The sequence below is a fragment of the Pempheris klunzingeri genome, chromosome 10 (genome assembly GCF_042242105.1).
Source record: "Pempheris klunzingeri isolate RE-2024b chromosome 10, fPemKlu1.hap1, whole genome shotgun sequence".
Lineage (NCBI taxonomy): Eukaryota > Metazoa > Chordata > Actinopteri > Acropomatiformes > Pempheridae > Pempheris > Pempheris klunzingeri.
Genome location: NC_092021.1, coordinates 20,300,422 through 20,317,497, shown reverse-complemented (window position 1 = coordinate 20,317,497; position 17,076 = coordinate 20,300,422). Strand labels below are relative to the sequence as shown.

General features: G+C 41.0%; 2 protein-coding genes across 2 annotated transcripts; one reads left to right on the top strand and one right to left on the bottom strand.

Moving 5' to 3' along the window:
* Nucleotides 1-934: 934 nt before the first annotated feature.
* Nucleotides 935-6,112, bottom strand: LOC139208902 (lanC-like protein 3). Its single transcript, XM_070838673.1, has 5 exons — nt 5,588-6,112; nt 4,917-5,040; nt 2,221-2,418; nt 1,913-2,120; nt 935-1,094 (listed from the first exon to the last, which is right to left on the bottom strand). Exons 1-5 carry the CDS (start codon nt 6,110-6,112, stop codon nt 935-937), a joined length of 1,215 nt encoding a protein of 404 aa, XP_070694774.1.
* A 5,056-nt stretch (nt 6,113-11,168) lies between these two features.
* LOC139208834 (gastrin-releasing peptide receptor-like) lies at nt 11,169-15,583 on the top strand. The gene is made up of 3 exons (XM_070838589.1): nt 11,169-11,584; nt 13,751-14,102; nt 15,269-15,583. The coding sequence occupies exons 1-3, from the start codon at nt 11,169-11,171 to the stop codon at nt 15,581-15,583; spliced, it is 1,083 nt and encodes a 360-aa protein (XP_070694690.1).
* The last annotated feature ends 1,493 nt before the right edge of the window (nt 15,584-17,076 follow it).

The following is a 17,076-nucleotide window of genomic DNA, read 5'->3' as shown; positions in this document are numbered from 1 at the left end:
CTGAAAGGTCTGCGAGACGTGACGCTGAGCTGGTGGAGTGGTAGAAAAATTTCAAAGGCATTATGTGACACCTTTTGTGTGACGTGGGTGTGATTGCCGTGTGCCAAAGGAAGATGTGCATGTGTGTTTTCTCACCTGAGAGCAGCATCTTTGCAGACGATGCTGCATTTTCAAACAGCGTACTGCAGGAGTGTTCAGAGTCTGAAACCCCCCAGACAAAGTTGCTACAACTGCGCCCCCCTGGCTTACAACTATTTTTGGCGAATATTTTGATACATTGGCACCATTAAAACTATGCCTAAATAGCTATTAGCAGTTCCTTTTTGCAATGCACCCATAGATTTACAGACAACTATCACCAGATTACTTACTAGACAAAAAAACTCATGATTCTCAAGCAAATTCTGTAGTTATAGTCTTTTTTGTATGATTTCCAAATGGATTCGCGGATCTTTATTCGGATCTTTATTCGTCATTATTTTGTCAGGAAGTGTAAATCACACTGAATCTAAAATGTTGAGTTATGACATAGTGGGTTATGAGGAGCACAATTTTTGACTAAAATTCACCTCATGCAGGAGTTTTGCCCCCCCCACAGTTTGAAAACCTCTGCTCTAGTGCAGTTGACTACATTGTAGATTGAGATGAGGCATGTTACAGTAAGTGGAACAGGTCTGGCAAAGCCTGGAAGTTGAACATCCATTTTGGTACAGACACAAAACTAGACAACAGACCGTTTTTCTACTGCAGCTGTACTCAAATGAGATTTTCTAAATCCCAAACAAACACCGTCCCTCCCTACGCTCCCACTTTGACCACAGTTTTAATCCAGGTTCTTAAAGACTCTGCTTCTACCAATCCTGTTTTTGAGGGATTTCAGAGGGAAGGAGTGGTGTTTGTTCAGGTCAGTAAACAGCAGTAACCCGGGGTCCATTCACACAAAGACACTAAACAGAGGGAACTCTGACTGCTCCGGCTGCAGCAGGTCGACCAGGAAACAAACGGTCCCCGACAGACCTTCAAATAGACTGTAGACACTGGTCACTGAGTGGGAGCCCATCTTAAACTCCTCAGTGAAGAGAAACTCTGCGAACCTTTGGGGAGGAAAGAAGAGTTGAGAGACATTAATGGAAAGCGACATTTTAAGTGAACAGATTACCGCTGATGGGGAGGCAGGGCCATGGCTACTGCACCACTGAGGACAGTGAGGTCATGTCTGATTTTCCTCAGCGAATTTCTGGGTCAGATGAGAGTTTTAACCTCAACAAATATAGATAAATTATACATGATGGCGTATTTAAGACTGAGTCTGATACTATTTAGGACTCAATATTTTTGGGAGCCACACAAGCAGCTTTGTTGTGCAGCAGGTGTAATGCTTACCATGGTCACCAGTAAGTTTAGCTAATGTTAGCATGCTGATTAGCACTAATCAAAACATACAGCTGACACTGAGGAGAATATTAGTTTTGCAGGTATTTGGTCGTAAAACAAATTTGTGAAGGCGCTAGATGAAAAGTGTAACAATCACCAAAGTTAATCAAATTCTTCCACAATAGGGCAAACCTGTTGCAAATTTCGTGTAAATTTAATAAGTTATTGAAATAGGTCACTATAAACCACAAATGTCTACTTGCTGAGAGAAACATCAGAGGATCGTTCAAAACAATGTGACCCATCCATGAATATACGAACAAAATTTCACAGCGATCTGTCTGCCAGTTGAGATATTTCAGTCTTGACCACAGTGGTGAAGTCAGACCAAAACTGCCACCCCTAGAGCCACGCAGCAGGCTAAAAATGAAGGTGGTGGCGAGTCACACATTGCAGCTTGGTGTGAGTTTAACCGGTGGCGTTTCACCTCATGACCCAGCCTGCAGCCCTGCGGGAAACAGAGGGAGGGATTTCTTGCCTCTGAGCACGGTAGATGTATTTGGAGTTGCCTGTGAGCCGATAAAGCAGGAGGAAGACGTAAGCGCTGCCTGCAACTCCGTGACAAATCCCAGGTCCCTTCTTCAGCAGACCTTTCTGCCACACAAGCTCCCCACTACGGATGCACGTGTCCAGATACTGGGGCTTCTTATTGATCAGGTAGGCTTTAGCAAAAAGATATGCCACGCCTGCATGAGAGGACGGAGTCATCAGTGTAACAGTGCAAACAACAACTGAGAAGCCATGCATGACCACCTGAGCACGCTCATAGTGACACCTGGGGTGTACCTGGGGCTCCGTGGCACCAGTGCACCAGCTCGTTCTCTCTCTCGATGACGGCGCCCAGCTCGGCAGGCCAGTTACAGTTCTGCTCCTGGTTCATGAGGAAATTGACGCTCTGCCACACCAGGTCCCTCTCTGCCCCACTGAGCATGTCCTGGTAGCTCAGCAGCATCTGCAGCACCGACGAAAGGCCGTGGGCTGCACCTGACGGGAGTGGAGGGGAGGGGATCGTACACAAGCACCCAACAAGCCAGGCATGCAGGGAAGCACCATGCCGGGCACGCAGACAGACACAACCCGAAGCATACAAGCACAAACATTCACAAAGGACTACAGGAGGACTTGTTTTTTCTATGTACGCTGTACCTTATAAACTGTATCCTGCTATGCATACTTCACAGTTTTGGAAATATTTTGATTTCCAGCACTAAGGAAGTCGTCTACATGTAAAAAAAATTGTAACTTAAACTTGATTGTTTGTACCACAGTTGAGCTCCTGTTTTAGTCCAGTAATCATGAGGTGTCAAAGACGAGATATTCATCTAATCAGGTAACATACATGCGTAAAGTTGAGAAAATTGAGTATTTTTTGTAGTCTTGCAATCCTAGCCCCAGACAAGTAAGTCGATATTAGATGATTCTGCAAAACCACAGATTAAGTTAAAGGTGTTAGGGCTGGCCGATATTCGATTACCAATTTGAGTGTGATATGGCAGATAAGTGTTCAGTCTTTTTTTAAAAAGATACAAATAAAAAAGAAATGTATTTTGCATTTTACCAAGAGTTTGAGAGCTCTCTGTGCTTGTGTGGGTTCTCTCAGGGTATCTAGCTTCCTCCCACAGTCCTCCTACATGCAGGTTAGGATACTTGGTGACTCTAAACTGTCTGTAGGTGTGAATGTGAGATGTCAGTGTGAATGGTCATCAGTCTGTGTGTTTGCCCTGTGATTGTCAGCTGGGGTTGGCCCCCCCCCGACATCTTCTAAGGATCAGAGGTAAAGATATCAGATGGATGAATTTTACTGCTGTAGATGTTAAAGCTACTTTAAATTCTGTGGGGTAGCTTCACCTATAGCATCATACAGATTAGTTACATCGTACCAGTTGTGCTAGCCTAGCTTACTGTCTGGTTGCTACAGTCACTGAAAGCACTTAATAATAATGAAACACTTTATAATCTAACTAATATATATATATAACTTAATTCATATAATTATTTAGTGTTTGTTTACCTTTATAGGCCTCAAAATTAAGACATGGGCTCCTCAATCAGCCACTTTTTGAGAATTTGCTGTATGTTATTTTAGAGAAAAAGCATATATAGATATTTATATGGTATATTGAGGTATAGCCTAAAAACATTGAGATATTATTCAAAAGCCATATCGCCCAACCCTAAGGTGATTTTTTTTTTTTACGTCCAATGCCAACGTTGTTAAAATTCTAGTTTTCTATCATATCTGTGAATGGTAACTACAGAAAGGTTAGGGGAAGATCATGGTTATGGCAAATATGACTAAGTTATGGTTAAAGGAAAGAAATCAAGATTTTGGAAAATGTGCTGATTTGCTTTCTTGCCAAAAGGTAAATGAGAAGATTGATACCACTCTCGTATCTGTCTGTTACATATGGACATATAACTTATTAATTAGTGAGCTTTATCAGTGTTGGTAGGCCGACTGTGTTCATCTTCGGACAGAGCAAAGGTAGCTGTTTACCCTTGTTTCAAGTCATTATGCTAAGCTAAGTTAGCCACCTGCTGGTGGCAGCTTCATCTTTAGCTTACAGACATGAGAGTGGTATCAATTTTCTCATCTAACTCTCGACAAGAAAGCAAATAGGAGAAGTGCAGAAACAAACATTTCCTTCAAGGTTAGGGATCTGAAACACTTGGTTATGGTTCAGGAAGGATTAGGCTGGTTATGCTAATAACATTAATTTCAGGTCTGTGAAGACACAAAAACTCCTACATGAAAGTCAAATGCACTACAAACCCTGACCTCCACACCCTTACATCCTCCTCAACCCAGAAACAACACTAAACGCTGGGATTGGACGTAAACTGTGAGCGGCAGAATCCTCAAATGTGGACATACTTCATTGGGACATTGGGCCGAGTCGTCCTAAATAAAGTTGGACACATGCAGGGAAAACACAGCTCTCTGAGGCGGGGCAGCCAGTGTCTGTGAATTCCTTTTTTTTTCTCTGCAGCTTATTCATGTTGAGCTCATCAAATGAAAGATCCCCTCCACGAGCAAAATGCTTCAGGCAAACCGTAACACATGCAGCACCTGCAACCAGGTGTGAGTTTAAAAACGTGTCATTTATTTCACCTCCTCATTATCCTCAAAGTTCCCGTTGTATCCATGCAGAAGTGGCCAGCGAGGCTATGCTTACTATGAACTGTGTGTTGGTCTGAAAGTTACTGAGGAGCTCCAACCCTGACGGCTGCCTTCATCTGATGCAGTCAAGGAAAGGAAGGTTAGCTTCACACATGTCAACACACCAACTCTACATCTGCGTCTGCATATCGTCACTGTGTGATAACAGAAACTCCTCCTATAGTCAGAAGACAGCAGCTGTGAAAGTGAGAGTTAGACTAAACATCTTAATTTCCAGATGGTAGTTCACACTTGATAACTCAGAGAGACATTAAAGACTGAAAGGAGGCTGACGTACTTCTGAATCAGTGAATTAACTTACCGAGATACTCAGTTCCATAGTACGAGTACATGAGGGGAAAAGGCTTCCTCTTCCTCCTGGCGTACTGTTTTCCTGACTCGATGATGGCCTGACAAATAGATTTGAATTGATCCTTGCTCAGAATCTGCAGAATTAAAGAGAGTTAAGTTAATCGTCACAGGACACACATGTTTAAGATATAAACAAACCTTGTAAACTAGCTGTACATACACACACGTGATTGAAGAGATGTAAACCTGTTGCATCATCAGTTTTGTTCGTTCCTCATCTTGTCATAATTTTAAAATACAGGTTTGATTTTGAAGCTGAAACGTTCAGTCGATCAACTCATTTGTTAACAATCAATTTCTTAAGTCAGCTGTTGAGCTAAAACATGAATGTTTGCTGGTTTCAGCTTCTCCAGTGTGTGTGGAAAGGGACATACAGAGTTAAGACCATTTGATGACATGTGGGAAAATTGTGATGAGCAGTTCACTTTCTATTTAGAATAAATAATCTAGTGCATTAACAGATGAATAAGTGATCATCACTTGCATACATGTTAACAAACATTAATCCTTGTGCTAATTAACCTTTAATAAGATCAGAGTAGAGTAGATAAAGACCTGTCAGCAACTGTCTGAGTGGAGGTGAGATGGGTCACCCTGGGGTGCACTTGTCCGGGAGCTCACCTCTATGCCCAGCTTCTGTTTGAGGACCAGGGCGGCGCACAGGTACCCGGCCCGCCCGACAAACAGCTCATCCGAGCCGCACTCCAGGAAGCTGATGGGCGCACACACCTCCCACAGGTTACGAAATTTGGTCAGCGGCTTGACGAAATCAGCCAAGCCCAGGGATTTATATATCAGAGCGGCCACCGCGTAGATGCCCGCCCCGCCGAGCAGGAAGGCTGCGCGCATGTTTTTGTCCGGCTCAGCATCCACGTATCTGACCGACACGTCGATGATCTGCTTGGCCGTCTTCAGGTAGACCTCCCGGTACTCGGAGAAGAGCGGACACTCGCTGACATGGTACAGCATGTAAGCCACCCCGGCAGGACCATCGTACAGCCCTCCGTCATAGTCCCCGACGTCTTTGGGAACCTTTTTCAGGACTTTCTCGACGGTGGCGACGACGGCGGCCTGGACGCCCTGACCCGGGAGCAGCGCACCTTTGTAGTCGGAGAAGCGGTTTGCAAAGCAGCGGGTGTTTTCCATCACCGAACAAATCACAGCAGAAACAGCGGGACGTGCAGGATCACGCTAATGATTATGTGTGTTCGCCTCCAGAGATCCAGACAGGATGCGGGAGGAAAACACACTTTGATTGCTCATCCAATCCCATCAGCCATCAGCTGATTGGATGTCAGCAGTGATGGTTGAGCCTCATATTGGCTGATGGGACCTGCACAGTTTGCATTTTAATGTCTGGTAGTCAGAGGAATAGGTGAAGGGATCATTTTCCTCATTAAAAGTAGCGATGCCACAACATTAAACTGCTCTACACAAGTTAAAGTCCTTCATTCAATGTTTTGTGCAGGTACTTTTTGGTAGGGTACATCACAGTGCAATGGTTGGAGTGGCCCTCTGTAAAGGATTCATTGATCTCTCTTGTTAACAACAGTGGATTCAGTGTCATGTTGTCATCTACTTTCACACATTCAGTACTATTTAAAGAATCAGGTCACCCTATGTCCATTATTACCAAAAATATGCAGCTATGACTGCAAAGCACAGTACAGTGTGAAATGTGAAATGTAAGGACAAATAGGAAGAAAACAATTAAAGAAAAAGAATAAATAAAAGTGGGACAGGAGGACAACAGCACACCAAAACAGGTGGTCACCATGAATGGTCTGACAAAGCAGCGCCAAAAGTGTTCAAAACTATGAAAACAACATGACAATGGAACGAAACAGGAAGAAAAATCGGACTTACACTTATATAAACCTACACATAAAGTCCACAATAGCAGTGGAGGCCCAACAGTAATGTAGGCTAACATTAGCAACACATTATCTTTAGACAGCTAATGCTACATGGCTAGCTTGGTTAGCAGTTAAACTAAATTCTGCTAAATCACAAATAAACGATCACAAAATAGCTGCGATAAAGGGAGTTCCTACTGATAGTGCTCCATCAAGGGCTTTTGAGGAGTAGATAACTTGTTAATACTTGTTTCTGACAAAATGGCGGATGTAACAATGTCAGTTAAACTCTCACGGAACGGTGACAGTAATGGTTGCTACTAGCAACAGAGCGTTGGGGAGAAATCACCTGCTGACGTCAGAACTTTTAAACGGCGACGACCGTGCACATGCTCAGCAGCTATTATTATGTTTCATTGTTACAGTGGTTGGTGCCGTTTATCTTTAGCTGAAAAACTACTGCGCCAATACAACAACTACGATTTTCCCCAATAAATCAAAGAGTCAATCACATGACGTCAACTCATTCTTGGTTTTTCTGCTTTCAGTTTCTCATTTTGGCCACCAGATGGCGACAGAAGCCCGCAGGCACAACTGGCTGCTGTCCACGGTGCTGAAGGCAAATTCAATTCAATTCAATAGTTTATTGCCATATGTACAGATAAAAACAAGTTTCACCGCACAATGGATGGATGGATGGATGGATGGATGGATGGATGGATAGATTTTATCAAAGGAACTCTCCGTTGTGAGGATGAACCGAGGCTACTGAGGAGGCGTTCAACACACCATAATATAACCATAATATCAATTTTATTCTTATTTTGTCACCTTATTTACTTTGCAACATACTGTTCGGAGTTATTCTGCCTGTATAGTTGAATTTAGAGGAAGACCCTTGGGGAAGGGGTAGGTCAGGGTTAAGGGTCAAAGCTGCTTGTGGTGGTTTAAAGTGGAGCAATGCAACATGCTTTAATCTAGGAGATTATTGTGTGTTTTAGGTGTGAAATCTTAAAAATCAAATGTGCAACTTAATGCAATGAGATAGAAAATCAAGTAAAATGTAAGTGCCTTAAAACTAAACCTAGTTTATGTCATAGTATATGTATACATATTTGTTTCACTCCCAAACCACAGAATAATCTCATAGAATAAATAACACATGGCTCTATGTTAAACCACCAAACACATGAATTATTCAGATTTATCACAGGTAACAGGTGTCAGCTGTGGTCATTACAGCTTTATCACACTACGTGCCATTTCCAAGATGACTGAAGTGGTTATCTGTAGCCAGATTATGTGAGAGAAGCTTTCAATCACTTTTTAATTAGAAATGACTTAGAGTGTGAAAAGACACTGAATGCCATGGAGATATGAATGTGGAAGCAAAAGGTTATCCTCTGAACTAATAATATTTCTGACCACTAAAAAAAAGGCAACGGTCCTCTTCAAAAACTTCAAATGAAGTAAAATAAATGCAAATTGAACAGAGACTGTTCTGTGTATTCATTTTGAAATGAAGCGACACGGAGGCTGAGGATAATAGAGGGAGTTGGCTAGGAGGTTGCCTTGACATCAAGTGAGAACAGAAGTGAACGCAGTTGCACTGAGAGCTCTGAAAAACATAATTAGGTTCAATTTGGTCCATCTTGTTATTACTTGAAATATCAGGCAGTCGATTCAGTATCAGCTTTTGTGTTGTGCTTCTGTTTGTGAGTTCAGATAAAAGCCTGGTTCGCATCCAGGCAGCCATTCTACTTTGATGGCAGCTATTCTGTCAGTCTTATAGAAATGGGAGGAAACAAATTATACACATTTTGGGGGGTAAACATTTAGAGAATTATCAAGCATGCAGCCACTTTGTTCCTTAAAAACATATTCGGCAATTTTGACTGACGTTCTGAGATGTGAACAACAGAAGAGTGTGAAAAAGTCAAAATGGTTCAAGTCGTGATCAGAGAAGAATTATTTGAATCTGTCTTATCTATTGCATTCACTCAAGAAAACTCAATTTGCATTTATATTGGAAAATGGTTTGATGCACTAGCAAATAATCTATAGCGTGTCCAGTATGAGATGTGGGAACCTTGACTAATGTGTAGGTTAAAAGTTCAAAGGAGACTAAAGGCATTTTGAATAAAAGAACATTAAGGTTTGTAAGATTTGATCTTCATCTCACTTCCTGTAATTTTTTGATCACTGAAGGTCGGCGGCACCAGCTCGTGTCCTTTATTGTCACAGCCTCCACGTTACTGTATGTGTTTGATGCCGCTGTTGTTGCACAGAGTGCAGTTCATGTTGATGTTATGGAGTAGAGGAGACTGGGGAGTGTTGTAACACCCGCTTAGTTGTACCACTGTCAGTTTGACCAATCAGAGAAAAGCTGCAGTGATGTTATCAATATCTATTTCCTTTTTGAGCTCAGAGGAGAAGTGGCATGTCTGAGAATGATTCTGTATTTTACGAGCAACAAAAAAAAGATTTTCTCCTGAGAAAGACTCATTTTTTATGAAGATTATTTTTGCCTTGCGTTCATTGTATTGTAGACACAATGGTTTGACTTTGACACAACCAAAAGCAGCAGTTTCTCTATTTCAGTTTGGTGCTTTGCATTCATGCTAACTTTAAACAGACATGCACAAACAGTTAAGCTATGGGGGTTGTTGTAACTGTTGACTGAAAATGATGACTCCTTTTTGTCCTTGCTGCATGCTGCATGTAAGACTGTATGTAAGAAGTGGACGTGGCCACCATGACGTCACCCACTGTTTCGCTTTATGGCCATCTTGGTCGTCCCCTTCTTGGTTTTTTCTTGGCAGAAGTGACGTTCTAACCCTACAGCCCCTTGATTGTAGCGTCTATGGTTCATTTAAACATAGCCAGCGACAAGAATTAAAAAAAAGAAAAAGATCTACAACATCCTAATCCCAAAAAGGACGACATCATCAGCGCTTCAACCTCAAGTTACAGGTACATACCAGTTTTAGATGTACAGACATCAGGCCTCTCACTCCACACATTTTCCAAGGTAGTGATATGTGTCATCACAAGTGACAGATGGCCTCCTCCCAGTTCATCAGCAATCCAACTCTCCACCTCAGCTAACCAGGCAGCCCAACTCCCATAAGCTACAGCTTCTTGATCGTTGCGGCTCTGGTCCATTTAAGAGGATACTAAACACAGTCAGCGATGCATGGATGAGGATGAATTCTGCAAAAACAACAACAGTTTATGACATCCCTGCAACCCCCAAAAATGAGTACAAGCGGATTTACAGCTCAACCGTCCCCTTCAGTCAACCAGGCAGGCCGAGACTTTTCTCCAACTTTTTGACCCATCGAGCACAGAAAAGACTCAGCTGCCACTCAGTGTGGTGGATGCTCATTAATGACCTGCATGCAGCTCGAGGAATTTTCACTTCCCAGATAGTTCCCCTCTTTTGTACCTACACACGTTTATCGGTACTGATGCACTGATTTTACAAATATAAACTGTAACCTGGGAAAAATTTTACCTCTTGACACACAGGAGGTGACTCCAAAACACATCCAAACAAGCTGACCAGAACGTGTGCTGCAGCTGTCCATCACCAATAAATACTGGTTTACATTAAGTTCTTGTGTGTATGAATCCTTTTCTTGTGTGCATAAGATGAAAAATATTTGGCATCTTTCAGGACCTTGAAGGCTTCACAATCTAATTTTCTGAAAGAAGCCATTTTACATTGTGAGTACTTTTAATGTTTTGCTGGTAACACTGTCTACGTTAAGTATTTTTACACCGTGGCACTGTTTCTTTTTTTCCTGTTTCAACATTTTATTATAAGAACAAATATATATATATAGTTAGTTAGTTAGTTAGTTAGTTAGTATATACAGTGAAGTACATATATTGGCACACAAATAATAAATAAATGTTGTTGTTTTTACTCAAGTAAAGAATGCCGCCATGATTTGAAAAAAGTGCCCTCCAGGTTTATAACAGAATTGTTGTAGTTTACTTTAAATCTGAGTCATATAATAAATTAATTCCACTTTTAACCAGGATTTAGAGCAGCATGAGTTTCTGTAGTTTTTGCCCCACCACTTGCAGCTGGTGCAGTTTTTACTTGTTTTGGCCCCTGCCCCCCCAGAGCCCACCACTAAGGGGACTTACTGTATGTTCAGGGTGTTGAAACAGTTCAGCCTATATAATTATATTCCCTGTTTGTTCACCCTCATCCAGCAGCATTCAGCCCGTGGCGCGTAAAATGACGCACGGCACAGCAGGAGGACAAGTAGTTTATAAAGTCTGAGGACACCACAGCCTGCTCCCCTGTTGAGCACCTCTGTCTTCTCCCTGCGATGTCTGTGGAGGATCCACTCGTAATAAGCCCACAGGAGAGCAGGGCTTTGGCCTTGAATGTGTCCGGAGTGTTTGGAGACTCCACAGCAGAGCAGCACCAGTACAACTTCTGGCTCCCCGGCATCGGAATCGCTGCTGTCTACGGGATCATCATCGTCGTGGGTCTGGTGGGAAATGTGACTTTGATGAAGACGTGTCTGTCGGTGAAGTCCATGCGGACGGTACCCAACCTGTTCCTGTCCAGTCTGGCTCTGGGGGACCTGCTGCTGCTGGTCACCTGCGCCCCGGTGGACGCCAGCCGCTACCTGGTGGACGAGTGGCTCTTCGGCCGCGTCGGATGCAAACTGATCCCGTTCATCCAGCTCACCTCCGTGGGAGTCTCCGTGTTCACCCTCACCGCTCTCTCCGCTGACCGGTGCGCCTCATGCAGTCAGTTTCTGTTTCTTTAGGAAGAATAAAAACACACACATAGGATCAATGACACTTCATCTGCTGCCGAACTGGCTGCAAAGTCGTGTTTTTTTAAATGCATGACTGGAGGATTTTAGGTTTTTCAAGTTTTGCACCATTTTATGCAAAAGACACCACAAAAGAAAGCTTGTAAAAGTATTAATCAAGTTGGCTGCACAATTATATTTTCTGCTGACTGTATTTTGATTTAGAATAGCTGTGGAGATCAATGGATATTCATACGTTCCTAATCAAACCAAAGTAACTGTCTCACAATTTAGATTTTTTTCCCCCAATAAATAGTAACAGATTATTGTAGTTATTTTAAGGAAACTTAAAAAGATTATTAGGAAAAAGTCTAAACGTGTTTCAAAGCCATCTCAATTAAATACTTTAATTAAAATACTTAATATGATGATGAAAAATAGGATTTTTCCACATTACATTAACATTTAGATTCTGTACGTTATTTCCTGACATGATGGTCTAAATTCTGATCAGTTTCTGAGTTCTGAATTATTGTAGCACTTGTTTTGTTTTTTTTTGGTCTAGAAATGATTCAATTTACTACCATCTTCAATTTGAGTAATATGTGAAGGCTGATTACAGAAAGTAAAGCCACAGACGAGATGCTCTCAGCTCCACTTACTCGCTTGTTGTGGTGCTTTCGACCACATCACCCATTAGATTAGTAGATAAGTAGATAATAGAATAATGGACTGACTTTTCCCACTTGTCTGGGAGCTGTAGACTTTAAAACTTTATGATTTTCTGAGTATGTTGACCTTGAAAGTTCATTCTTGGCTACTGAAACATAAGATGGCAAAAAAAAAAATCTCAAACTCAAAGTCCATTTACTACGTACTTTTACCCTCAAGTGGTTTAAGACTCTAAATTCCCATGAACAACTAGGACACAACCACACCAGCCTCAGTGTATCTGCAGATATATTTGGTGTAAAAATGTGTGTCCTCCTGTATAATTTTAAATAAAGTTCTGTGGGTTTGAACAGTATTTGTCCACACAACATGAGTCTGTAAACCAGAGCCAACAGTTAAATAACCAGTTCGATCAGAATGATACAGTATGTCGGATAAACAGTGCAGCAGAAAAGTGATTTCATGTGTTGTTGAGTTAAACTGATTGTATTCAGTGTTTCCCAACTGGTGGGTCGGGACCCCTGCATGGGGTCACGGCAGATATCTGAGGGGTCGCAAGATGATTAACAGAACAAGAAAGCAGAAAATAGTCATACAACGTCAAATGTTTATTTTGTCATAATTAAGTTTTGAATTCTTGAATCGTTCTAATGAATCGTTTGGTCTTGATCTGCTCTTTTATGCAAAGTGTGTTGAGATAACATTTGTTATGAATTGGCGCTATATAAATAAAGATTGATTGATTGAGATTGATTGAGAATGGTTTTACATCTTTATATAACACAAAGAAATAAATCTCTCTTTAGGTTCACTAGCCAAACCAGACATGTGCAGCCAGTGACGTTGGGTCGCTACTATATTCCTTCATTGCCAGTGCCAGGAACAGCCTGACCTGACATATCAAGTACTGGAGGAAACCACTGCAAACAGAATAAATATTAGTTCGATTTATGGGTCCAGATTTAGCTTTTCCACGGGAAAAGTTGTCTAAAAATGTGCTGGGAGCTGCCAGCCGCTCTTTCAGCAGCTTTGACCTTGTCTTTGTCTTTGTCAAATGTCTTTGCTCCGGGGAGCAGAGGAGCATTTATACCCGCTGATTAACAAACCGCATCCTTGATCTGTAACTCATCCTCTGCAGAGTTAATACTATCTACTGCGGCTGTTCAGTCTCATTCCAGTTGCCTTTACAGCCTAATTAAATTTTCCCAGCAACAATCTACAGTGACATATAAATCAAAGCTTATGTTTCTTTGATTAAAAGAGGAAATAGAGTCTCCCTCTGTGGGGAGTGATGGAGTGCTACTTTGAATCAGTGGTGAGATAAAATAACATTATTGAGTGCAACCTGCAGTTGTTTTTTATTACATGCATAATGAAGAAGCTATCTCGAGGAACAGTCCCTCCACATAAGAGATGAAATTAGATGTCATTTAGGTTGTAGTGAATTTCTGCACGTGTTTTTACCTGTTCAGGTACAAAGCCATCGTCAAACCGCTGGACAGCCACAGATCCAGTGCTAGACTCAGCGTCTGCTTACGAGTGGGGGCGATCTGGCTCTTCTCTGTGACTCTGGCGATTCCTGAGGCCGTCTTCTCTGACCTGCACACCTTCACCACCAGCCACACCAATGAGACCTTCGTGACCTGTGCCCCCTACCCCCACGCCGGGGAGCTGCACCCAAAAATACACTCCACCGCCTCCTTCCTCATCTTCTACATCATCCCGCTCTTCATCATATCTGTCTACTATGTCTTCATCGCTCGCAGTCTGGTCAAGAGCTCTGTGGACATCCCTGCTGAGGGACATGTGCGCCTCCAGAAACAGGTGTGGTCCTCTGCTTGTTTAACTTACTGCCAAATGCACGTTTCCCATAAAAGAAAACACTTAAAAAGAGCCACTTCAGGAAAATGGGCAAAAAATATTAATAGAACTAATAAAAATTTATAGAAAACTAATGTTGTCACCATGAAACTTCATTAGTTGATTACTGAGGTTATCAAAGCAGTTGTAAAGTTCAAAACATCTTCTCTCACTGCTTGAGATAAATATTTGATGTTACCTGATAAATAAATGTAATAGAGCAAAAATCTATCAAATCTTGATAGTTGGTAGGTTTTTCTTTGTGTTGTCTGTTTTGGTGTTTAAAGTAAAGCCATAGAGAAGTAGGATCATCTATCACTTAAATATGCAAATGATGCATTATCTAATTAAAAATTCACTCATTTGCATTCATTTCCATGACAGAAATCTGAACACTGGATGAAGCCAGTTTTCTTTTGTAGACAAACGTTTTCACAGAGGGAAGTTTGGATATCTTTTTAATCACTCCACAAATTAGAAAATACTAGCAACAGCCATAAAAACAATATTGGCACCATGTTTTTAGGGATGAATTGTCATATTAACCAGGCTGTGAATGATATATGAACAAAGCCCTCTGATTAAACCTTCAGAATTTGTGATTTCTTTTTATATCACTTCTTAAAACTCATCTTTTTAAAAACTTTTATTAATACTTCCACCACTGTTTTTTTCCAACATGTCTTACTGGTTTTATATTATTACTGTTATTGTTCTTATCTCTATTGTGCGGTTTATTCTTTTTATTTTTCCTGAATGATGTCACTGCTGTTGTATGAGCCAATCACCAGCGCGGCTGGGCCAGAGGCATGATGGGATGAACACTACTGCGCACATTCAGTGAGCTGCATAACCCAGAACCAGAAACTTTACTCTTACTGGACTGAGTAGGCACCAACTATGCCTTTTGTATCCAGTTCTTATGATAGGTCTATGGTATCACGTTGTTAGTGAGCCAACAGTTAATTAACACGTAACATGAAGTAAAGCTGAGGCTGATGGGAATAAACAAAAGTACTGGGCACATTTAAATAATGGCCTGCCGATGGCTGGTGCTTCAGATGATGCGTCATATTATTACATGGTTTTATTTGTCTGTAAAAACTGATTTCTTGTCTTCCTCCTGTCAGATCAAGTCCAGAAAGCGTCTGGCTAAATCCGTGCTGGTATTTGTTGGCTTGTTTGCTGTCTGTTGGCTGCCCAGTCATGTGATCTACCTCTACCGCTCCTACCACTACGACCAGGTGGACACCTCGCTGGGCCACTTCATCGCCAGCGTGTGTGCTCGAATTTTGGCCTTCACCAACTCCTGTGTGAACCCATTCGCCCTCTACCTGATGAGCAAAAGCTTCAGCAAACACTTCAACAAGCAGCTCCCGTGCTGCACTTCTCCCACACGGCTGAACAGTCAGAGCAGTCGGAGCACAAATATAACCACCGTCTGAAAGCACGCGTGTCTTCATGAACTTCATAACACCTGTGCTTCAGCAGGACTGTTGATCCCCTTTAATCACACATCAACTTCAGGTTAATGAATGGACACTGCTGCAGTGATTTGTCCTTGTGGAGCCATTTCACTCCCAAATTATTTATCATCTATTATTGGGTTTTTTAAAAATATATCTTTAATATCTTAGGTATCAAACAACTGAGAAACATTTAATCTCTGCTTTAACTGTTGCTTGAAAATCCAAGACTCTGTAGAATCACTGTAACGTTCAAAACATCTTCTCTCACTGCTTGAGATGTGCATGTTACCTGATAAATAAATGTAACAGAACAATCTATCAAATCTTGATGGTTGGTGGGTTTTTCTATGTGTTGTGTGTTTTGGTGTTAGAAGTAAAGCCATAAAGACGTATGATCGTGTATCACTTATGGTGTTAAATGACTAGAGCGAATACACTTGATTAGCTGTCGTTTGCATTGGAAGCCATGCATGAAAAACAAGATGTCATCTTAAAAAAGCATGTTTTTATCTGCACTATCTAAGAAAGAAGACTAAGTGTTATTGCCACATAAGAATGTTTGTTAAATGTTAATTTATTAGAATTGTCTAATGTGACATATTAGGAACATAAAGGTATTTCTGTTAAATTCTATGTTATTGTGTTGGTTGACTTCATTTCTGTATACTGTAAAAAAATATATATCTGTGTACATATATATATATATATATATATATATATATATATATATATATATATATATATATATATATATATGAAGCTAGTTTTTAAAACTTAATGTGTTTAATTTTTTTTAACGTGGGTGTGTAACATACAGGGCTGCAACTAGGGAGTATTTTCATTATTGATACATCTATTGATTTTTGTAAATATTGAATTAATTGTTTAGTCTAAAAATGTCAGAAAATATAATCATAATTTCCTAAAGCCAAAGGTGACGCGTTCACATGCTAGCATGCTAACAAGCTAATCTAAGATAATGAACATGATAAATTCATACCTGCTAAACATCAGTATGTCAGTGCTGTTTATCTTAGTGACCTGGTTACTTAAGTTTGTGCAAACACATTGAATGTGAGAATGTCAGCATGCTGATATCAGCATTTAGCTTAAGCACCCCTGTGCGCACATGCACCCTCACAGAGCAGCTAGCATGGCTTTTTTCTAAATAAATTGGTTGAAAGATTATTTTCATTATTGATCATTTATTTTCTGTCAGTTCTGACAAATCGTTGAAGCTCTAGTTACATACTGGTGAACACAGTTCAGCAGCGTAGTCACAAGGCATGAAAATAATCATGTGATTTGCAGAACTGCAGTGTAAATTTGTAGTGGTTTTTGTATCGTCTTGAATATGAATATGACAATATCTTAATGTTTATTCACAATTAAAGTTTATTTGAGTTGTATGGCCCCATCTTGTTGCCCTTTTTATGAGAAAGTTTTGTGACTGAACTATTAAATGTAAA